General features: G+C 34.1%; 1 protein-coding gene across 1 annotated transcript in view; it reads left to right on the plus strand.

The window, feature by feature from the left end:
* FOXP2 (forkhead box P2) overlaps nucleotides 1-19,279 on the plus strand; it is a 656,652-nt gene that overhangs the window by 448,603 nt on the left and 188,770 nt on the right. The window contains exon 7 of the mRNA XM_010831196.1: nucleotides 13,520-13,609. Coding sequence (XP_010829498.1) covers nucleotides 13,520-13,609 — 90 coding nt within the window. The remainder of the gene's footprint in view (nucleotides 1-13,519; nucleotides 13,610-19,279) is intronic.

The following is a 19,279-nucleotide window of genomic DNA, read 5'->3' on the forward strand; positions in this document are numbered from 1 at the left end:
GCGACCCCATGCACTGTAGCCCGCCAGGCTCCTCTGTCCATGGGATTTTCCAGGTAAAAACTGGAGTGGGTTGCCATATCCTACACCAGGGGATCTTCTCAATCCAGGGATCAAACCCACATCCCTTGTGTTTCCTGCATTGGTAGGTAGGCTGTTTACCACTGCACCACCTAGGAAGCCCTAAAAGCCAAGAAGACCTGATGAAAATTATATGGATTTATAGTTATTTATGTATTAAGGTGATGACTATTATCACCATTAGTTTATATTTTATTTTATTCTAAAGATCAATTGTATGCATATTTTAATGTTAATGACTACAGTTCCACTGCTGATGAAAATCTAACCTAAACTTGGTATAGTTGGAACACAGAATGGATATACCCTCACAAAATGGTTTCCTCTCTAAGGTGAATTTGCCTAAGATCTTTAAAATCTATCTCTGTGAATTAGCTTCATAATGTATTACACAGGTATATATGTGTTTCATAATTTTCACTGTGGTTAATATAGCCTAAAATCATAAAATTCCAACTATTTTTTAGTATAAATATATTCCTTCTTCCAATCATTTGATCAACACTTTTTGAATAATCACAATCTTTCATCAGCAGTTGGTTATCAGTGACAAGCATTTCCTCTTTCCAGGGAGTCTTGTGTTTCACTCTTTAGATTGCCCTGCAAGACTAGTAACCTGTAAACTGATGGGGAGAAGGCATCTCTTCAGAGTTCATTATTGGTAGAGATAAGGCAGTACAGAAACTTGGAATGGAGCTGGGATTAGAACTTGGAATTTCTGTGGCCTCTTTGGCAACTCTATCGTTTTGTTTCTAAGGACACTCTAAATTTTAGCTGTAGGGGTTTTCCATTGGAGCTTCTGAACTCACTGGGTCTGCAGGTGAACTAATCAAGGCTTCTCTCTTCTCAAATGGTTTTGCTGTCACCTTCTCTCTGCTCCTCTGGAACTGGCCCAGTTAGCTTCTGGGTTAGTTTAGAGGCTGTCTGCCTCAAGGCTCTTTCCTTTAGATCTCCTGTAGCATTTCCTCCCCTTGGTGCCAAGCAGGGTCAAAATCTTTGCCTCGGGGTTCCTGGCTGCTGATCCTCTTCCTTGCTGAGGGGAGGGTAAATAGAGAACAAAAGTTTTGCATTTTTCTTATCTGTGTCTTGATTGCAGGAAGCTAAGATAGAAACTCTAAAACAAACTTTTCTCTGCTTTGCTTGGTCTGGCTGTTTTGAAAATGTGCTCACTTACTTGTCCTACGGATGGTCCAGATCATCCTTTTGCAGTGCCTTTTGCAGTGGTCTCATGACCATTCTTTCTCATAGAAAAGCCGCCCAAGTCCTCAACTCACTCCCCTAACTAACCTGTAAAATATAGTTAAGAGGACTTCATTATTTATTAGGACTAAAACACATTTCCTCTGATAAGATGAATAGTATTTATCTTTCAGTGAAAAACTTGGTGTAAAAAAAAAAAAAAATCCCAGTATCTTGGCAATGTTTTCTGAAATACTTTTCTAGCTAAGGTTGCCAGATTTAGCAAGTAAAACTACAAATAAATTCAAATTTAACCAGACATCCTCTATTTTATCTGGCAATCCTACTTCTGAATCCATGAGAACATAGTACCTACTGTTTTATGCTCGTTCTGTGTTTGGTTGTGACAGATAATTTAAAAAATTTTTCATCTTTAATAATTTTTTTCTCTCTGTAACCAACATCCTGAATTGAGTGCTTATTAACTTTAAAGTCACTGTCTTTTAGGGATAGTAAATTCCCTTTAGTATACAACTTATATGGCTGATTCTTCTCATGAAAAGTAAGGAAAATAAAAACAATTTGAACTGGATCTTGGAATTCTTTATGTTGTTCTACTTGGCATAACTAATGATACTGCTAGGACTCAGAATTTATTTCATTCTATTACTCCAAGCAGTTTTTTACTTAAATCCTTTACTGTATAAAAGTCTTTTCAATGAGATACTCTTCCTGACCACCCCTTGAGGAAAAGACAAGAGCTTCAAAGTCAACCAGATAGTTTTTCAAATCTCTTATGCCGTTTCAAGTGTGTGTGAAACAGCTTGGACATATAACCTAACTACTTGGAGTGAGCTTCAGTTTACATAGCTATGATAAAGAAGGGTGTTAGAGAAGGAAGTGAGATAATGTGAGCTAGGATTTGTAATTGTAGCTAGCATGTGATGAGTACGTAAGAAGCATTTGTTCTTCCTTTCTTCCTTTTTGTTATGACTGAACCCCTATAGCTACTTTTTTGTACTTGCTTTTAATGACATGCAGCACCTTCCTGCTTTGCACTGTGCTTATATTGAATATAGTTTTATCTTTCCTACTATACTAAAATATCCTTGAGGGAAGGTGATTGGGAACACAGGGTTCATTGTGTATGTGTATGCAGATGTGGTGATGCAGACCTGGAGGAGGAGAAGATATAGCTGAACAGTACATTCATAGTATTATAAACCCTTTCACTTAGCCTCAGAGAGACAACTTTTTAAAATATAATAGAACATGAAGTTGATAAGATATTCTTCCCATCCAGTGGGGCATTTTTCTGCTTGAATAGATTTCCCAGAACTGAATAAGTATTAAACTAAAGTTTGAGGAGTTACCGTGTGCCAAGTCCATTAGTTCAAACACATACATCTCTATTTAACATTTAGCAAAGTTGCTATAAAGCTAAAAACCAGGAGTCAGTCACAGTTAACCAGTACATATACATGAAATAACTAATACCACTGGGGGAGTTATATGATTTCAAAAGTCATCACTTAAAATGACACTGCTGTATACTTTAAAATATTTTTGAATGCATTATCTTCTCTAATTTGAAAATCACCTATAGGCAAAGGTAAATATTTATTAACTGCATTTATAAATGAAACAATTAAGGCTTGTTGTGATGTTAAGTACTCTAAGTTCAAAGGCGAATAAAAGGCAAAAAGATAGCATCTGAAATCGAGTCAATTACATCATATACTTTTCTTCCTAACTGCAAATGGAAGGTTTGTTTGTTTGTTTGTTTGTTTTGGCTGTCTTTTAAAAACTGAAGATGGGAATACCAGACCTCCTTATCTGCCTCCTGAGAAATCTATAAGCAGGTCAAGAAGAAACATTTAGAACTGGACATGAAACAACAGACTGGTTCCAAATTGGAAAAGGAGTATGTCAAGGCTGTATATTGTCACCATGCTTTTTTATTATCTTATATGCAGAGTACATCATGGGAAATGCCAGGCTGGAAGAAGCACAAGCTGGAATCAAGATTGGTGGGAGAAATATCAATAACCTCAAATAGGCAAATGACACCACCCTTATGGCAGAAAGTGAAGAGGAACAAAAGAGCCTCTTGAAAGTGAAAGAGAAGAGTGAAAAAGCTAGCTTAAAACTCAATATTCAGAAAATGAAGATCATGGCATCTGGTCCCATCACTTCATGGCAAATAGATGGGGAAGCAATGGAAACAGTGACAGAGTTTATTTGCTTGGGCACCAAAATCACTGCAGATGGTGATTGCAGCCATGAAATTAAAAGATGCCTGCTCCTTGGAAGAAAAGTTATGTCAAGCCTAGACAGCATATTAAAAAGCAGAGACATTACTTTGCTGACAAAGGTCTGTATAGCCAAAGTTATGATTTTTCCAACAGTCATGTATGGATGTGAGAGTTGGACTATAAAGAAAGCTGAGTGCCAAAGAATTGATGCTTTTGAACTGTGGTGTTGGAGAAGACTCTTGAGAGTCCCTTGGACTGCAAGAATATCAAACCAGTCAATCCTATAGGAAATCAGTCCTGAATATTCATTGGAAGGGCTGATGCTGAAGCTGAAGCTCCAATACTTTGGCCACCTGATGTGAAGAACTGACTCCTTGGAAAAGACCCTGATGCTGGGAAAGATTGAGGGCAGGAGGAGAAGGGGATGACAGAGGATGAGATGGTTGGATGGCATCACCGATTCAATGGACATGAGTTTGAGCAAGCTCCAAGATTAGTGGTAGACAAGGAGGCCTGGCATGCTGCAGTCCACGGGGTTGCAAAGAGTCAGACATGACTGACGACTTAAGTGAACTGAAAAACTGAAGATAACTGTTAGGATGCATAATAACATTACATATATTTTAAGTGACTCATTCTCTTCTACTTGATATAATTTAAATTTCCATGGCTTTTGGCCAGGTTAAGAATTTTAAAAGATTCTGATTGAGTAGGATAATACTAAATTAGAGCAGTGGAAAAGTACACAGCCCTTTATTCACTTCTGGAGGCAACATTCTAGAAGATAGCCATGTATCTACATGTCATCAGTATATGTAGAAGCACATACTCTAACATCTTAAATATCTGCTTTTACTCTACAGTCTGTATTTATCAGAACAATGATAGAAAAGCTTCCTGACTTTTGCTTCTCTGACAGGTCCAATCTTTTTTTCATTCTTAGTAGATAACTACACTTCCTTATTTTTTGAGTTCATTGAGACCATCCAGTGTGAACTCTTTCTACCTCTGCAAATAAATTCTCTCTCATCTGTTTTCTTCAGCCAGTCTCAGGGGATAATGCATTTCTTCTCCCCAGAGACTATTACCTGTATCTGCTCCTTGATTGAGCCTGTCTCCTCCAGTGATATTCTCTAATCTTTGTTATAGCTTCTACTTCTCCCAATTAGCTCATTATTGAGTTTTGCTTGTTTGAAACAAACAGCAAACAAACAAGACCTCTGAAACTATAGTTCTTTATCTTAGTCTTCACAAAACTTATCAGAAGAATTACTTTCACTCATGACCATGGTTTTTTCCCATTGATTTCCCAACAACTCACCGAATCTAACTTCTGCTTTAAAAATGCTCTATGGGAACTGATATCTGATAGGTCACATGTACACTATCAGATCAACAAAGAGTTTCGTCATTCCTTAGCTTCTTAGAAGTTTTGGTTTCAGAACATTATTTTCTCCCTTCAAAATTCTTTTCTTTTAGTTCTTTCCTCTTTTATTTCTTCCAGCTTCCTTGAGATATATCAACTCAACTTCCGTGAGTTGACATCACAGTCCTTTTATTTAAATACATAACAGCTTTGGTAAAATATAATTTGCATGCTATACAATTTACCCTTTTAAAGTGTACAGTTTAAGTGACTTTTGGTATATTTACAAAGTTGTGCAACAATCACCACTGTCTCAATCCAGAGTATTTTCATAATCACAAAAAGAAACCCCATACTCATTAGCAGTGGTTCCCCATTCTCTTCTTCCCTCAAGCCCTGGCAACCACTAGTTTACTTGTTGTCTCTATGGATTTGCCTAATCTGGACATTTCATATAAATGAATCCTGCAATGTATAGTGTTTGTGACTTCCCTCATTTAGCATAATGTTTTCAAGGTTCATCCATGTTTTGGAAAACTTTTATTGGATAGACTGAATTTTGTTTATCCATTCATCTGGTAAAGGGCATTTGGTTTTATTCCATCTTTTGGTTCTTATAAATAAAGCTGTTATGTACAACTGTTTGTATGGACATAAGTTTTCATTTCTCTTAGGTATATACCTAGTTATAGAAATATCCAGTCTTATGGTAATTCTGTGTTCAACATTTTGTAGATAGCTTCCTGTCTTCTATTACTGTGCTCTCCTTACCATTTATTGCCTTCCTTTTTCACTATTTTCTCATTTTCTTTAGACAAAATGTGATATTCCCCAAATTTTGGACTGGGCTTTTCCTCTTTCTTCATTCTCTTTTCCAAAAACCTGATGATCTCCTTTTGTCTTCACTACCATCTATCTCTTACTTTTAGGAATCTGTTGTCAGCCTGATCACTGTCAGCATTAGAGCTCAACATTATTAATCAACTAAAGAAATCTTCACTTGGTTATTCTGCCAGCAGTCAACCAGCATCATCTTCTTTCCAAAGCCCGTGTTTCATATTTGCTTTTCCCCTTTTCCAATAGTGACACAGCTAAACTTGATCCTTGACTCAAACATTTGAAGTCATCATTTACCTCCTTACCTTTTATCTTGAACCCAGTTACTAAATTCTGCCACTTTTTGACAGTTTCTCTAATAATTCTTGTTTTCAACTAAAATGTTTCTTATTAATTTTACTGTCTCTTATAGGTGGATAGAGTAAAGAATCTGTCTGCCAATGCAGTGTATGTGAGTTCGATCCCTGGGTTGGGAAGGTCCCCTGGCATGGGAAATGGCAACCAACTCCACAGTTCTTGCCTAGAAAATTCCATGGACAGAGGAGCCTGGCAAGCTATAGTCCAGGGGTTCGCCAAGAGTTAGACACAACTGAGCACGTATGCACATACCTTTTAACTGGTCTTTCTACCTCGTATCTTTCTTTACTCTCTTTATCCTTCTCATCTCCCTTCAATCCATGACTTCAGTACTGTCCTTGGCCAGGCACATCCCATCATTTCCAGATTCAGCAACATTTGCCCTTACCTGCTAAATATATCAAGTCTCTTTGCTGGTTATTGTTTAGTTATACTCATTAATGAGTTCCAGTAAATCTTCCCATGAGGTAACACTACTAAATTAAGCACATGTTCTATCCACATTCAATTATATTTTTTTACTGTGTATGACCCTACATGTTCTTTGCTTCTGTTAAACGTGATCACTTTCTGTCATCTCCAAAAGATGAACTGTCTGTTATGTAAGTTCAGCCCAAATGTCATATATCCATAAGCTGTATTTAATCTCCCCAACTGAAAATAATCTCTTCTACTTAACGAACTCCTAAAATGTTTTAAAAATCTTTTCTATGGCTTTTGATATTACAATACATGTTTACTATTATTAGACAGGAAGCTCTTTGATGGTAGAAACAATGACACATCAAACCTTACCTCTGCAAGCATGCAATGCTTCTTAGTTATTTGCTTTGTACATGGGACACAATTGCAATGTTTTTTTGAATGACAAGTAATTGTTGATGTATTTTATTCTTACAGATATTTTCCTAAATTCTGCCTCTTTTGCAATGTTACTTTTAAATTGCAAAGGGAATCCAGAATATGGTATTCAGGTATTACACTATAATTTAGTAGCATGTATTTTCAGTTCATCTCTAATATGGAATTTGAAATTACAACAATATAGCAGTAATGAGTCTTCAATCCATATCCAAACAAAAGATGATATTAGCCTTATAATGAGAAAAAAGAAATGTGATGGTATGGGAGAAAAAAAGTAAATCCAAATTCATTTAGAAAAAATAAAATAAAATATTTTATAGCAGAGAGAGAAATAACTGAAAAAATACACATAAACTGTTGTAGTTCCTGGAACATGTACCATGAAAAAGAGATGTTGTGAAACTATTTTATTAAAATTAGCTCCAATTCATCTTTACCTTTCATATTTGGGAATTTAGACAGACTTCTAATATATGAACAAGAATTGCATTTAGTATTGCTGTAGGTTATATTAGTGTATCTTGTGTGTTTCAATAGCCATTTATTATCATTAGCAGCAGAATAAAGAAGGAAATAGGGATATGAATACCACATAACTTGGTATTGTTTACTGCAGGCTGTGGAATGCTGGCTCAGAGGAAAAGAATGCGTTCATTCCATTAAACTGAGTGTACGATTTGAGACCTGAAAAAACAAACCCTGTCTTAGCCATTAGTTACTATTAACTTACAGATTTATTTTATGCAAGAGTATCTCAGCTTATCTGGCAGTTTGGAGCCATACTGGAATATACTGTGTATTGGGTTTGGGCCTGAACCTTAAGGACTTTGTTGGAACTTTGGAGGATGAGTTGTGGATCCATTCCATAACGTATTCAATACCTTATTTTTCTCCTCTTTGAATCCACATCATAAATGCTAAGCTAATATAGCCTGACATTTGATTGGTAAATAGGATGCTTTACAATTAATTACTCACCCTTATTAAGTAACATAAAATAAATGATTGTAGCTTCTCAGTTTGGCCTTCATAGTGGTCCACAACATAAACATAACATATCCACACATTTATTCTTTAACTTTATTTAAAATATACTGTAACACAGAAATAAAATTATTTTAAAAATGTATTTTCTAGTAATTAGCTTTTTTTTTCCCAACAAACTTAGTCTAATTATGTATCAGACATGATAAAATGAAAGGTCAATCGCTACAGATACATAATTTCACTCTGATAGATTGCTGTTTGAAAATAGGTTATGACAATTAGATGATTAATTTTCTTCTATTAAATAGCATTATGAGACTTCAGATTACATTTATCAGTATATTCTCTTTAGTGGGGACATAATGGGAGGAAAGGCCGAACAGAATTGGAATTTGTCTCCTTTGTGGAAGGACCTGAAATCTACTCATTATCAACTACACTTGTGAAAATAATTTAAAAATGAAATTGTTTGAAAACTTACTATATGCTGAGTATTCAAAGTAACATGTTAAAAATATCATATGTTAAAGGTTAAAATATGTGAGTGTGAGGAGCAAAATTCTGGGTATCCTACTGACAAAATTTTTTTGGTTCTGGTTATCTGCAAAGTATACACCCCTTGTCAGTTTAAGTAGGGAGTGCCTGTGTAAACATTCTTGTTTCGCCTGTTCCACATAATCGTTTCTTGTATCATATTTCTTCTGACCTCGCTATCTGAAACCAATTACAGGAGATCCATTTGGGCTGCATCTATTTTCATAAGAAGCCTAGGCAGCAGTGTTTTTCTCAGAGATGAATATCAACATCAAATATGCTTCTGAGTGCTTTGTTATTTATGTTTCAGAGAGATTTTGTAGCCTTCAGCTCTCAAGAATGTGTCACGCTGTGCTGTTTATACATTGAAGATATTAATGGGCGTAGATGTCATTTTTCATTTTAACGTCTCAAATGCAACAGGCTGATAGGTTAAGCATTCCTATTTTTATGAGGAGAGATATGAGCGATGTCTGTTTTTTCCAAAATATACATATATTTACTTTGGAAAAAAAGAAGTTATTTATAAACCTGAGAGTACTTAACATTTTTGGTTTCACTGGGTGTTTTTAAGCTATTCTCAAACACTTTACTCCTGGTAAAAGTTGTCAGTATTCTTCAAGAACTAAAAAAAAATATTGATCTGGCAGGTCACAAAGTTTTTTTACTCTTAATTCTCATAATGACACACTCATTAGAATTACTCTTTGTCTAAGTGATCCTAACTAACTAAAGTTATTACTACTTTATAAGAGTGACATGCTTCAACTTCGCTTCACAAATTTTTTGTTTGTTTGAAATTACACAGTAACTATTAGCAATGATATTTGCAATAAACATTTATAGGAAAATGCAGTATATTCTGGAAAACATATACATCCCCACACTTCTGCAGCTTAACAAAAAGTATGCCTTTATTATAAAGATTTTAGTTTAATTCTGATTCTAATTTTTAAAATGTCCTATCTTTTCTTTAGCTTTGCTAAAGTTAGATAACTGCATTAAATGAAGTGCACCCTTAATTCAAAACAAATGTGTTTTCGGAAACTAGATATGGCTTGACTTCACTGGAAACCTTTCTTGTTATTCATTTGCATCAGACTCAGTTATTATTAAAGGAAATTTTGCAAGCATCTTTGCCTTTTATTCTAAATTATTATTGTTATTTTTTTGTTTCACAAAGGGTGATTATATAAATACCTAAATGGCTCATAGAACTTAATGAAGAGCTCTTTTCTATTAATCAATTAAAGTGGACAAGCAATTTTAAAATTAATATTCTATATAATTTGACACCTAACACCATATATTGAAGGCAGTACTTTATCTCATAATCTTTCATCATTTGAATAGCTACAATAATAAACTGCAAAGATAAACTAAATATCTTTGAACATTTGTTTATTGAATTCAGTCCTAAAATGTTATCCAGAATACTGGAATTAAAAATATCATGTGATGCCTGCAGTCAGAATGCAAACTGCCAAAGATTTCAGCTTATGAGTTTTAAATCATTCCTGATCTCTTGGATTTGTTTTTGTCCTCCCATCTCTTATATTTACTATAGCAGTCTCTACTACTACTAAAAGAATGCTGATATAAGCAAGTAGTTCTTTTTCATAAGAGTTTGTATTAAAAGATGATTCTTTACTATTTTAAAGATAAGTATAAATGCATATGCAAACCAAGGTACTTTAAAAGTAGAAGCATGTTTTAGCTAGCTATTTTGTGGTATTCCATTTTTATTATGACTCCTTTAAAAATGATGTACATTTTTAATAGTAATATTTTCATGACATGTAATTCTAAATATATCTATTTTAATGTATTTCTATAGGCCCTGGGTATTATGTACTCTGTTGGGTTCCATGTTTAGACTGAGTTGAATGAACACAATGCAAGGTTGTGAAGGAGATCGCCTTCTAGATTTGAGAGACAAAGGCCTTAGCTTTTGCCAGACTCTGCTGCTGCTTTGTGACTTTAGTCATATTATTGTAATATTGGTTTTTCAGTTATCTGTCTACAAAATGTGAAAGCTAGGCTAAACAATTTCTAAAGTTTTGTCTAGTTTTAGATTCTTCAGTAATTTTATTAGTAAAAACTTGTTAAGTGATTAGAATTTTATAATAGTTTAGAGCTCCATCAGGTATTGGTAGAACATGTAATGAAATTTAAGTTGAGGTTGATGGAAACACTTAGCCCTAAAAACAATATTGTTGTTATTCAGTCGCTAAGTCATGTCCAACTATTTGCAACCCCATGGACTGTAGCACACCAGGTTTCCCTGTCCACTCTCTTCCGAAGTTTGCTCAAACTCATGTCCATTGAGTCAGTGATGCCATTCAACCATATACATTCTGTGATCATTCCATTCAAAATGAAAGTGAAAGTGTTAGTTCCTCAGTTGTGTCCAACTCTGCAATCCCATGGACTGTAGCCCACCAGGCTCCTCTCTCCATGGGATTCTCCAGGCAATAATACTGATGTGGGTAGCCATTCTGTTCTCCAGGGAAAATCTTCCCAACCCGCAGATCAAACCCGGGTCTCCCATACTGCAGGCAGATTCTTTACCATCCGAGCCACCAAACACAGATTCAAATTATAAGGAGATTATATAGTTTCCCTTTTAAGTTCTGATAAATACATATGGTTTCTTTACAGGTTTTTAAAAAAAGAAGTGATTTATTATGATGTCAGAGCTGTCCTTTCCTTTACTTATTGTTCTTCTTTACCAGAGTTTTGCTCATTGCCTTCTGACAGTTCCTTTGACAACAGAGACATACTAGAATGCACTCTGACCTGGAAGCCAGGAGACCTTGAAAGCACATGATTACTCTAGGCCTCATTTCTCTCATTTGCTAAAATGAGGGAGTCAGATTGGATGACTTGTAATATCGCTTTTAGTCCTAGTCATTCATGATTCCAGGATTGTGAACTATATTCATTAAAAAGTCTTTAAGCAATGGCAACCCACTCCAGTACTCTTGCCTGGAAAATCCCATGGACGGAGGAGCCTGGTAGGCTGCAGTCCATGGGGTTGTGAAGAGTCGGACACGACTGAGCGACTTGACTTAAGAATAATATGTATGTGTTGCTGTGTCTATGGAATTAAATATAAACTATATAAAACTGTTTATATATATATATATATACACAAAATAAACTAATAAATTCAAAAATAGAACTTCTAGAAAAAAAATTAGGCAAACTGTGTGTGACTTTTGGCATTAAAGGGGAAAATAGTGGATTTTTTGATCTTGAGAATTTCATATAGATGTAGCCTAAATCACACTATATTAATTTCCATTTGAAAAGTGACAGTTGTCTTTTTAAAAAAATGAACTTCCGTTAAAGAAAAAAAGAAAGAAAGCTATATTATATAGAATATCAAGTTGAAATTTTTTAAACTGAATTTTGTGATAATGAAGTATTTATGGAATTTTTCTTTGTTATTTTTTCCAGTTGAACTTTATAATAAAACTGCCTGAGATCACTGGAATGTGCTAGCCTTAGAAATATTTAGGCTGACTTGTAATTACTTGAAAATTTAAAAAAGCAAATTGAAGTTGTTGTGAATGAGTGTGTCTCCGAATGTAAAAAGTGTGCTTGACAAACTATGCCAGATCCTGCTATGGGAAGGCAAATCAATGTTGTTAGGAGATGTGCTAGGGCATTCAGTTTGTTTACTTTGGTTTCTATGTCTGCCTGCCTTCTCAGAAAACTTGCTTGGAGCCAGACTGTAGCAGCCCTCTCTCTGTCTTTTCATAATTGATCAGGGGATGACTGCCTTCCCTGAGGGTTAAGACGTGGCAACTTTTTCTGTTTGCTCAGCATCTCAATGCAGTAGTTCAAACATTGTTCACACCAGCTGGCAGTGTAATGCCATATGCACATCTTGTCAAAGCAACTGTTGTCATGGATACTAGAAACTCTCTTAAAAACCAGCTCATTGATTCCAATCAAATTTGTACTTTTTATCAGCTTAGAATCTGAATTATTATAGAAGAATATTGATCTAAGATATTGTTCCCATCAGGAAAAATTTACCTTGTACCTTAAAACAGTGAATAACAAAGTAGGATAATGATTTATTTTAGTTTTATGTGTTGAAAAATTTCATTATCTAGTGCTCATTGAACTCAGTTGTTGACAAAAACAATGAGTTTGTAGAGGCTCTCAAAAAAATTTTTTTTAATTAGTTTACACTGCTACCTTTAAAACATCTCAATATGTATTTTGTATGACATTAGTTTTTATATGATAAGTTTATAAGGTCCAATCACCAAGCTGTCCCTCCTCTAATAAATAATATGCTTACATTAATTCCTTATGTTAAGTTTTATCTTCCTGAGTGGGACAGAAAACATAAAAATAAATGAAAACATCTTCTATTTTGATTGGTATTCTGTCACACATAGAAACAAACCTGATTGGTTGAGTGGTAATTTCTTTGTTCTCTGATTTTGCTAAGAATGCAAATGAAAACCACTCAATTTTATTTGGTATTAAAACTGCACTTTATTTTGTCAAAGGAGAGATTTCCCCTTGAATTGTAAGTACAAAAAAAGTGTTTTTAATCTTTAGTGAAAATCCTTATTAATTCACTTTCAAGATAATCTGATGTTGATTTGTCAAATTTAATTACAGCTTCCGGTAACACTTGAAGTCTACTGCTTTTGCTTCAAAATTGTAATATGAAAATGCAAATTGAATGATAATTTAAAAGGGACTGGGCATTTTGGTTGAACACTCAAAGACAAGTTCCATGTGGAAATGAGGTTGTTGATGCAGTTTATGATTTCTTTCTCTTTAAGCACTTTAAACAAAATAACTTTATTTTTTGCAGGATTACATTCATCTCTATTATTTTAAATAAAGTTGTGTAATGTGTGTTATGTGATTTTTTTCACATTAGAAGAAAAATAATATTTAATAATTCTCTAGAAAGGGAGGATAAGGGGGTGGGATTGCCATACATTGAAGTTGATTACTATTAACCAAAGAATAACTGATAATTTACCTTTCAAAAAATATTTAGATATTACTCACTTTTCACTTCTAGGCTCTCCAAGCAGCAAGACAACTTCTCTTACAGCAGCAGACAAGTGGATTGAAATCTCCCAAGAGCAGTGATAAACAGAGACCACTGCAGGTTAGTAAAGCAGCACTCCTGTCCTTGAGGTCTTACTTTAAAAGATGTCTGTAATGATAACAGATATGCAGACCCAGTTGTAGACATACAGAAAAGTATTACATTTGCATATGTAAGTAATTTTAATTCAAAAAGAGAACTCATCTAATCTTCTTGAAATAGAAAGAATAATATTCTACTAGCTTAAATTTCAGAAGTTCACAGGTTCACTTACTGGACAAATGATGTAGAGATAAGATTTAGGATACATAGGCCTTAAGAGTTTTGTATAAAACTTTCTAATGAAATTTTATTCACAAACAGGTTACATGTGAAATTTCTTCCTTAAAAACAAAGTCGTAGTACAATGGTAGGGAAGGAAGCAAAGCGGTCTGAAGACAACCCTTCTGTGGTTGTATTCAAGTGACAAATGCAGAAAACCTCCAAAGTTGCCAGAAAGACTGTTTGAGTTTGCCAAGGAGTTATTGCTGTTGCTACAGTTATAAAAACACATTCTGGAGTTTGTTGCCCTTATTCACTATGTTTGTCCTATGAAACTGATAGTATGTATGTCTTTTAAAGTAACTTTTTGCCACATAATATAACCATTGTTTTAGATGGCCTTAACCAAAATGTATAGGACATTAGGCGGAAGAAACATTTTTAGAGTATATTTTTGAAATATTTGGAAGGTAGACTCTGGAATTGCATAAAACATTATTCAAAATGTTTATCAGTTCTGTTGAAAGATAAGCAATGCTTTTTTTGGATCATGTGTTATATACATGTCTATAAGTTGTTGTTTTTTTAAAAGTCAACATCATTCTTACTGCTTTATCTTAAGAAAATAATCTTGAAAGAAAATTTATGGCCTAGCTGTCTGTTTTCATTTTCCAGGTATACTTTCAGGTGCTAGTAACTAATTCATATGGTACCCTACTGAAGCTTAGTTTGTGTGACAGAATTATTGGCTATTGATCTACATAATCCAAAAGCTACTTATTACCTAAAAATTGAATTAAATGCATAGTCCCTAGGCAAATGTGAGATGAGTATATATTTTTGGGAACAAACCCATTTTGGGGGTGTGGGTGGGAAGAAGGGGGTCTTGGGGATAGGTGGATATGATGTACTGATGTCTGCCATGATTGCAAATCAAAGTTATACTAAGTCAGCTTAAGTTTAAGATTCATTTTAACTTTTTTCTCTTGTAAAATGGATTTCACATTCTTTTAACTGGTAATTCTGTAGTGACAAACTTTCCTCACTATCATATGCTTCCCCAAGTAATTACGGTTTTTGAAGTATTTCCATCAAGTTATCTGATTCCATGAGAGCCTCTCCATACATTTACATAACAGAGAAATTTGCATAGAAGTCACAGAAGATAGCAAATGAAATGCTTATCCTCACTATGGCTTCAGACTGAGATTTTTGCTTTCTTGTTGGTATAGCAAAGGAAATTTAGATACTGGCAGAAAAACCAAAGGTAGAAAAGATTATTGTTTCAGATATCTGAAAAACACTACATATTGTCCTAATTCTATTTTTATCATAGCTCTTGACAAAACAGACAAAATACTAAGTTGTTACTCTCCAAAGCTAAGTCCAGGAGAAGTTTCTTTATTGTTGGTTACCACGGTATCTTTGGAAAGAATGGCTGGGCTTTAGTTTTTCTGCTTTCTTTTTTTCTTGTTGTATTGGAAGGCAAAATGTGCTACTTTAACTAAAATATACTTTTTTTTTCTTGGAATGTACATACACACATATAATGTGGCAATATTAATGAGTCAAATAAGAAAAGGTTGGTCATGTACCAAATGTTTAAATAAAATTTTGAGCAGAGCTCTTCAATTTTATCATTACCAAAGGGTGATTAACAGTATTATAAATACCTTTTAACAATTTCAGTTGCTAATCATCTCCACAAACTTTCATTGTGTCACTTATATTTAATGTTTTGTGATTCTTATTATTTAGAATACATATCCATTGTACATATTATAAAACTGTAGCATTTTATTACTGCTTTGTAATTTTAGTGGGATCTCATGCCAAAATGTCATAAGACTGAAGATTTAGTTGGTTTTTATGAATAAAAATTTATAAATAATGAGTGAAGATGTATTTTTTCACCAAAATATGCCCTGCAATTAATATGAGTCTACAATTCTAGTATTTCATAGTACTTGATAAGCTTAGCAACTGGAAACATGCTGGGATTGTATTAAAAATCTAATAAAAATCTGATAGCATTTTATACTAGCTTACACATTTGTCAAAAGGAGATGTAAGGTAATGCTTATCTTTGCATCTACAAATACTGTTTAATGTGAGTTGCACTATTTTCCACTTATGTTAAAGAAAAGGGTAAAATGTTTCTGTTAAAATTTTTAACCATTTAATATGAAAGTAATACTTTAAAAATTCAATGATTCTCTCACAGCCTACTTCTTTTTCTACTTACCTAAGAGTTTAACCAACCTTTCATAAGAGAGTTAGTGTAGATTATCTTTTAGGATTAAAAAACAAAAAAAGATAATTTAAAATGTTTCAAAATCTGTACTTCAAGGCAAACTATTTGGTGTTAATAATAGATGGTGGTGGCTTGTACTTTATCAGGTATAACATATTTTTAGAAGACCAAAAGAGATATGTGGTTTTTATTTTAAAACATAGTTTTGATGGAGAATGATTTTATAACATTTGAAAGAAAGGACAGATTTTTTTTTTTAAAGAATCTGTTTTAATGGCTCAAGTCACAAGAACAATATTTGGTTGCTTTGTTATATTCAACTGAATTTCTTTTAAATGTTTAAAAGTGGTAGCCAGATTTGAAGTGTGACATGGCAGAGAGTATATTTCTAGTAGACTTGTATTTATCTACTCTTCCTTTTTCATTTACACTTTTTCAGGTTTTTGTGCTACGCATGGCATAGATATTAGCATATCTAATGCAAAATGGAAAGAGAAAATCATATCTGACAAGCTTGAGTACCGATCATAGTAGCAATTTCACTTTCATGTATAGATATCTGGATATATGTGTTTGAAACATGTTTGCATTCATTACATGAAACACCAATTGAATAGGTCCGATCAGTAGGTACATTGGTAAATGACATATTGATGAATAATATATAAAGATTGTGATGCAAATGGGAGCTGATATTAACCTAAGAATTACCAGATGTTTCTTCTTTATGTTCTTATTCTGTATCCCAGAAAAACATAATCTAATAACAGCTGAAGACAGCCTCTCATTTGTTTTATTTGTCTATATCTACTCCTTACACTTTTAGACCTGATGTACTCATGGTGTGCCATAATGAGGAAAGTTAGCCGAAGGATAATATGTAATACTTTCAATTTCATAAAACTAATTTCCGGATTATTAAAAACAGTAAATGCACACACATGTCTGTGTGCACACACACACACACACACACAAACACATCTGCATAAACACACATGCACACTTCCATAATCTGTAACTTAAAAAGTTTTTGTGAAATACATTATCAATTTTCTAGCCTATGACAAATCTACTTAATTTAGTTTAGGTATGAAAATTGGTCGCATTATTGTTCTTGTTACATTTACAGCCATGAGACAGACTTGTGGTTCTTCAACAGCTGTGCAGAGCAGAGACGTAAATTTAAGGTAAATGCCATTGCTTTGCTATCTTAGATGAATATTAGTATATAGCATTGTAATCACTTCCTTCATTGTAGGTATCTTATATAAGGTTCTCTTTCCCAATAGGTCATTTAAAATTTTTTATAATTCTGTGTTAAATAGTTTGAGAATGGAATAGTAAAAGGCCAAAGTGAATTAACCTAGAGGTCTTATTCTGACTCTGGCACAAGTGAGTTATATAAGTTTGAGGAGGTCATTGAACATCTTGAAAACAAAGACATTGGGCTACCTGATGGACAAAATATAATATTCTGTGGTTAAAATGTATTTCACTTTTTTTGGAGTGAGTGATAGGCATCTAATTTTTCAGGGTTAGTTGTATCTTTTTGGATATTGGCTTATGTGTAAGAATTATGTTTGTTTGTTTGTTTTCAGTTACAAAGCACTTTATTAATATACCATAGCCAAAAATAATGCTTTGGAATCAAAGTATCAAATATCATATGTATGAAAATCATGGTACAAGTGTCATTTAACATCTAAGGAAACTTTATTTAATGCCTTGAAATAATTTTATATGTTCCTTTAGGAAAAAAATCTAAGCTCCATAAGGAGTTATTTTACCATGTATTTACTTGAAATTCTGCAGTGCATTTCTAAAATTTCATATTCCAGGGAAAAAATAAAAAATAAAGTATAATATATAAATAATGAAATATTTTTCCTGGGGTGAAATATTTATCCTGGAATAAAATATTAACTCTGTGAGTTATAGAATTGAACACTGATAAATATGTTTTAGAAAATTATCACAGTCCATCCATGCACTGCTAAAGAATGAAATTGAATACTTCCTTCCAACATTAGTTTCTGACTTCTTGTTCTAGGAATTAGAAGATAAAACACATTTTATTCCAAATACTGAAAGAAATATAAGCAAGAAATCTGCAATATGGGTTTGAGATGGACAATTTACTGTGATGCAAATATTTAAAAAGAACTTTTAAAAGGTGTTTTTTGCTGTCTATGTTTTATGTATATTAAAAATAAGCAGTTATATATTTTATATCATAACCTTAAAAAAGAGTTTCGTTTAAAAACTACTATCAAGGACAGACTATGCCTGTGTGGTCCTCATTTTCCCATTCTCAGTCAGCAGTTCAGTTGCTCAGTTGTATCCGACTCTTTGTGACCCCATGGATTGTAGCACGCCAGGCCACCCTGTCCATCGCTAACTCCCAGAGTTTACTCAAACTCATCTCTATTGAGTTGGTGATGCCATCCAACCATCTCATCCTCTGCCGTCCCCTACTCCTCCTGCCTTCAATCTTTCCCAGCATCAGGGTCCTTTCCAATGAGTCAGTTCTTCACATCAGGTGGCCAAAGTATTGGAGTTTCAGCTTCAGCATCAGTCCTTCCAATGAACACTCAGGACTGATTTCCTTTAGGATGGACTGATTGGATCTCCTTGCAGTCCAAGGGACTCTCAAGAGTCTTCTACAACACCACAGTTCAAAAACTTCAATTCTTCAGCACTTAGCGCTCTTTACAGTCCAACCCTCACATCCATACATGACTACTGGAAAAAACCATAGCTTTGACTAGACAGACCTTTGTTGGCAAAGGGATGTCTCTGCTTTTTAATATGCTGTCTAGGTTGGTCATAACTTTCCTTCCAAGGAGTAAGCGTCTTTTAATTTCATGGCTGCAATCACCATCTGCAGTGATTTTGGAGCCCAAGAAAATAAAGTCAGCCACTGTTTCCACTGTTTCCCCATCTATTTATCATAAAATAATGGGACTGGATGCCATGATCTTAGTTTTCTGAATGTTGAGTTTTAAGCCAACTTTTTCACTCTCCTCTTTCACTTTCATCAAGAGGCTCTTTAGTTCTTCTTCACTTTCTGCCATAAGGGTGGTGTCATCTGCCTATCTGAGGTTATTGATATGGTAGGACTGCAGCCTACCAGGCTCCTCCGTCCTTGGAATTTTCCAGGCAAGAGTACTGGAATGAGTTGCCATTGCCTCTCCACTGCATATCCGAGGTTATTG

This window comes from Bison bison, unplaced genomic scaffold (assembly GCF_000754665.1).
Source record: "Bison bison bison isolate TAMUID 2011002044 unplaced genomic scaffold, Bison_UMD1.0 scf7180017864525, whole genome shotgun sequence".
In the NCBI taxonomy this organism is placed as follows: Eukaryota; Metazoa; Chordata; class Mammalia; order Artiodactyla; family Bovidae; genus Bison; species Bison bison.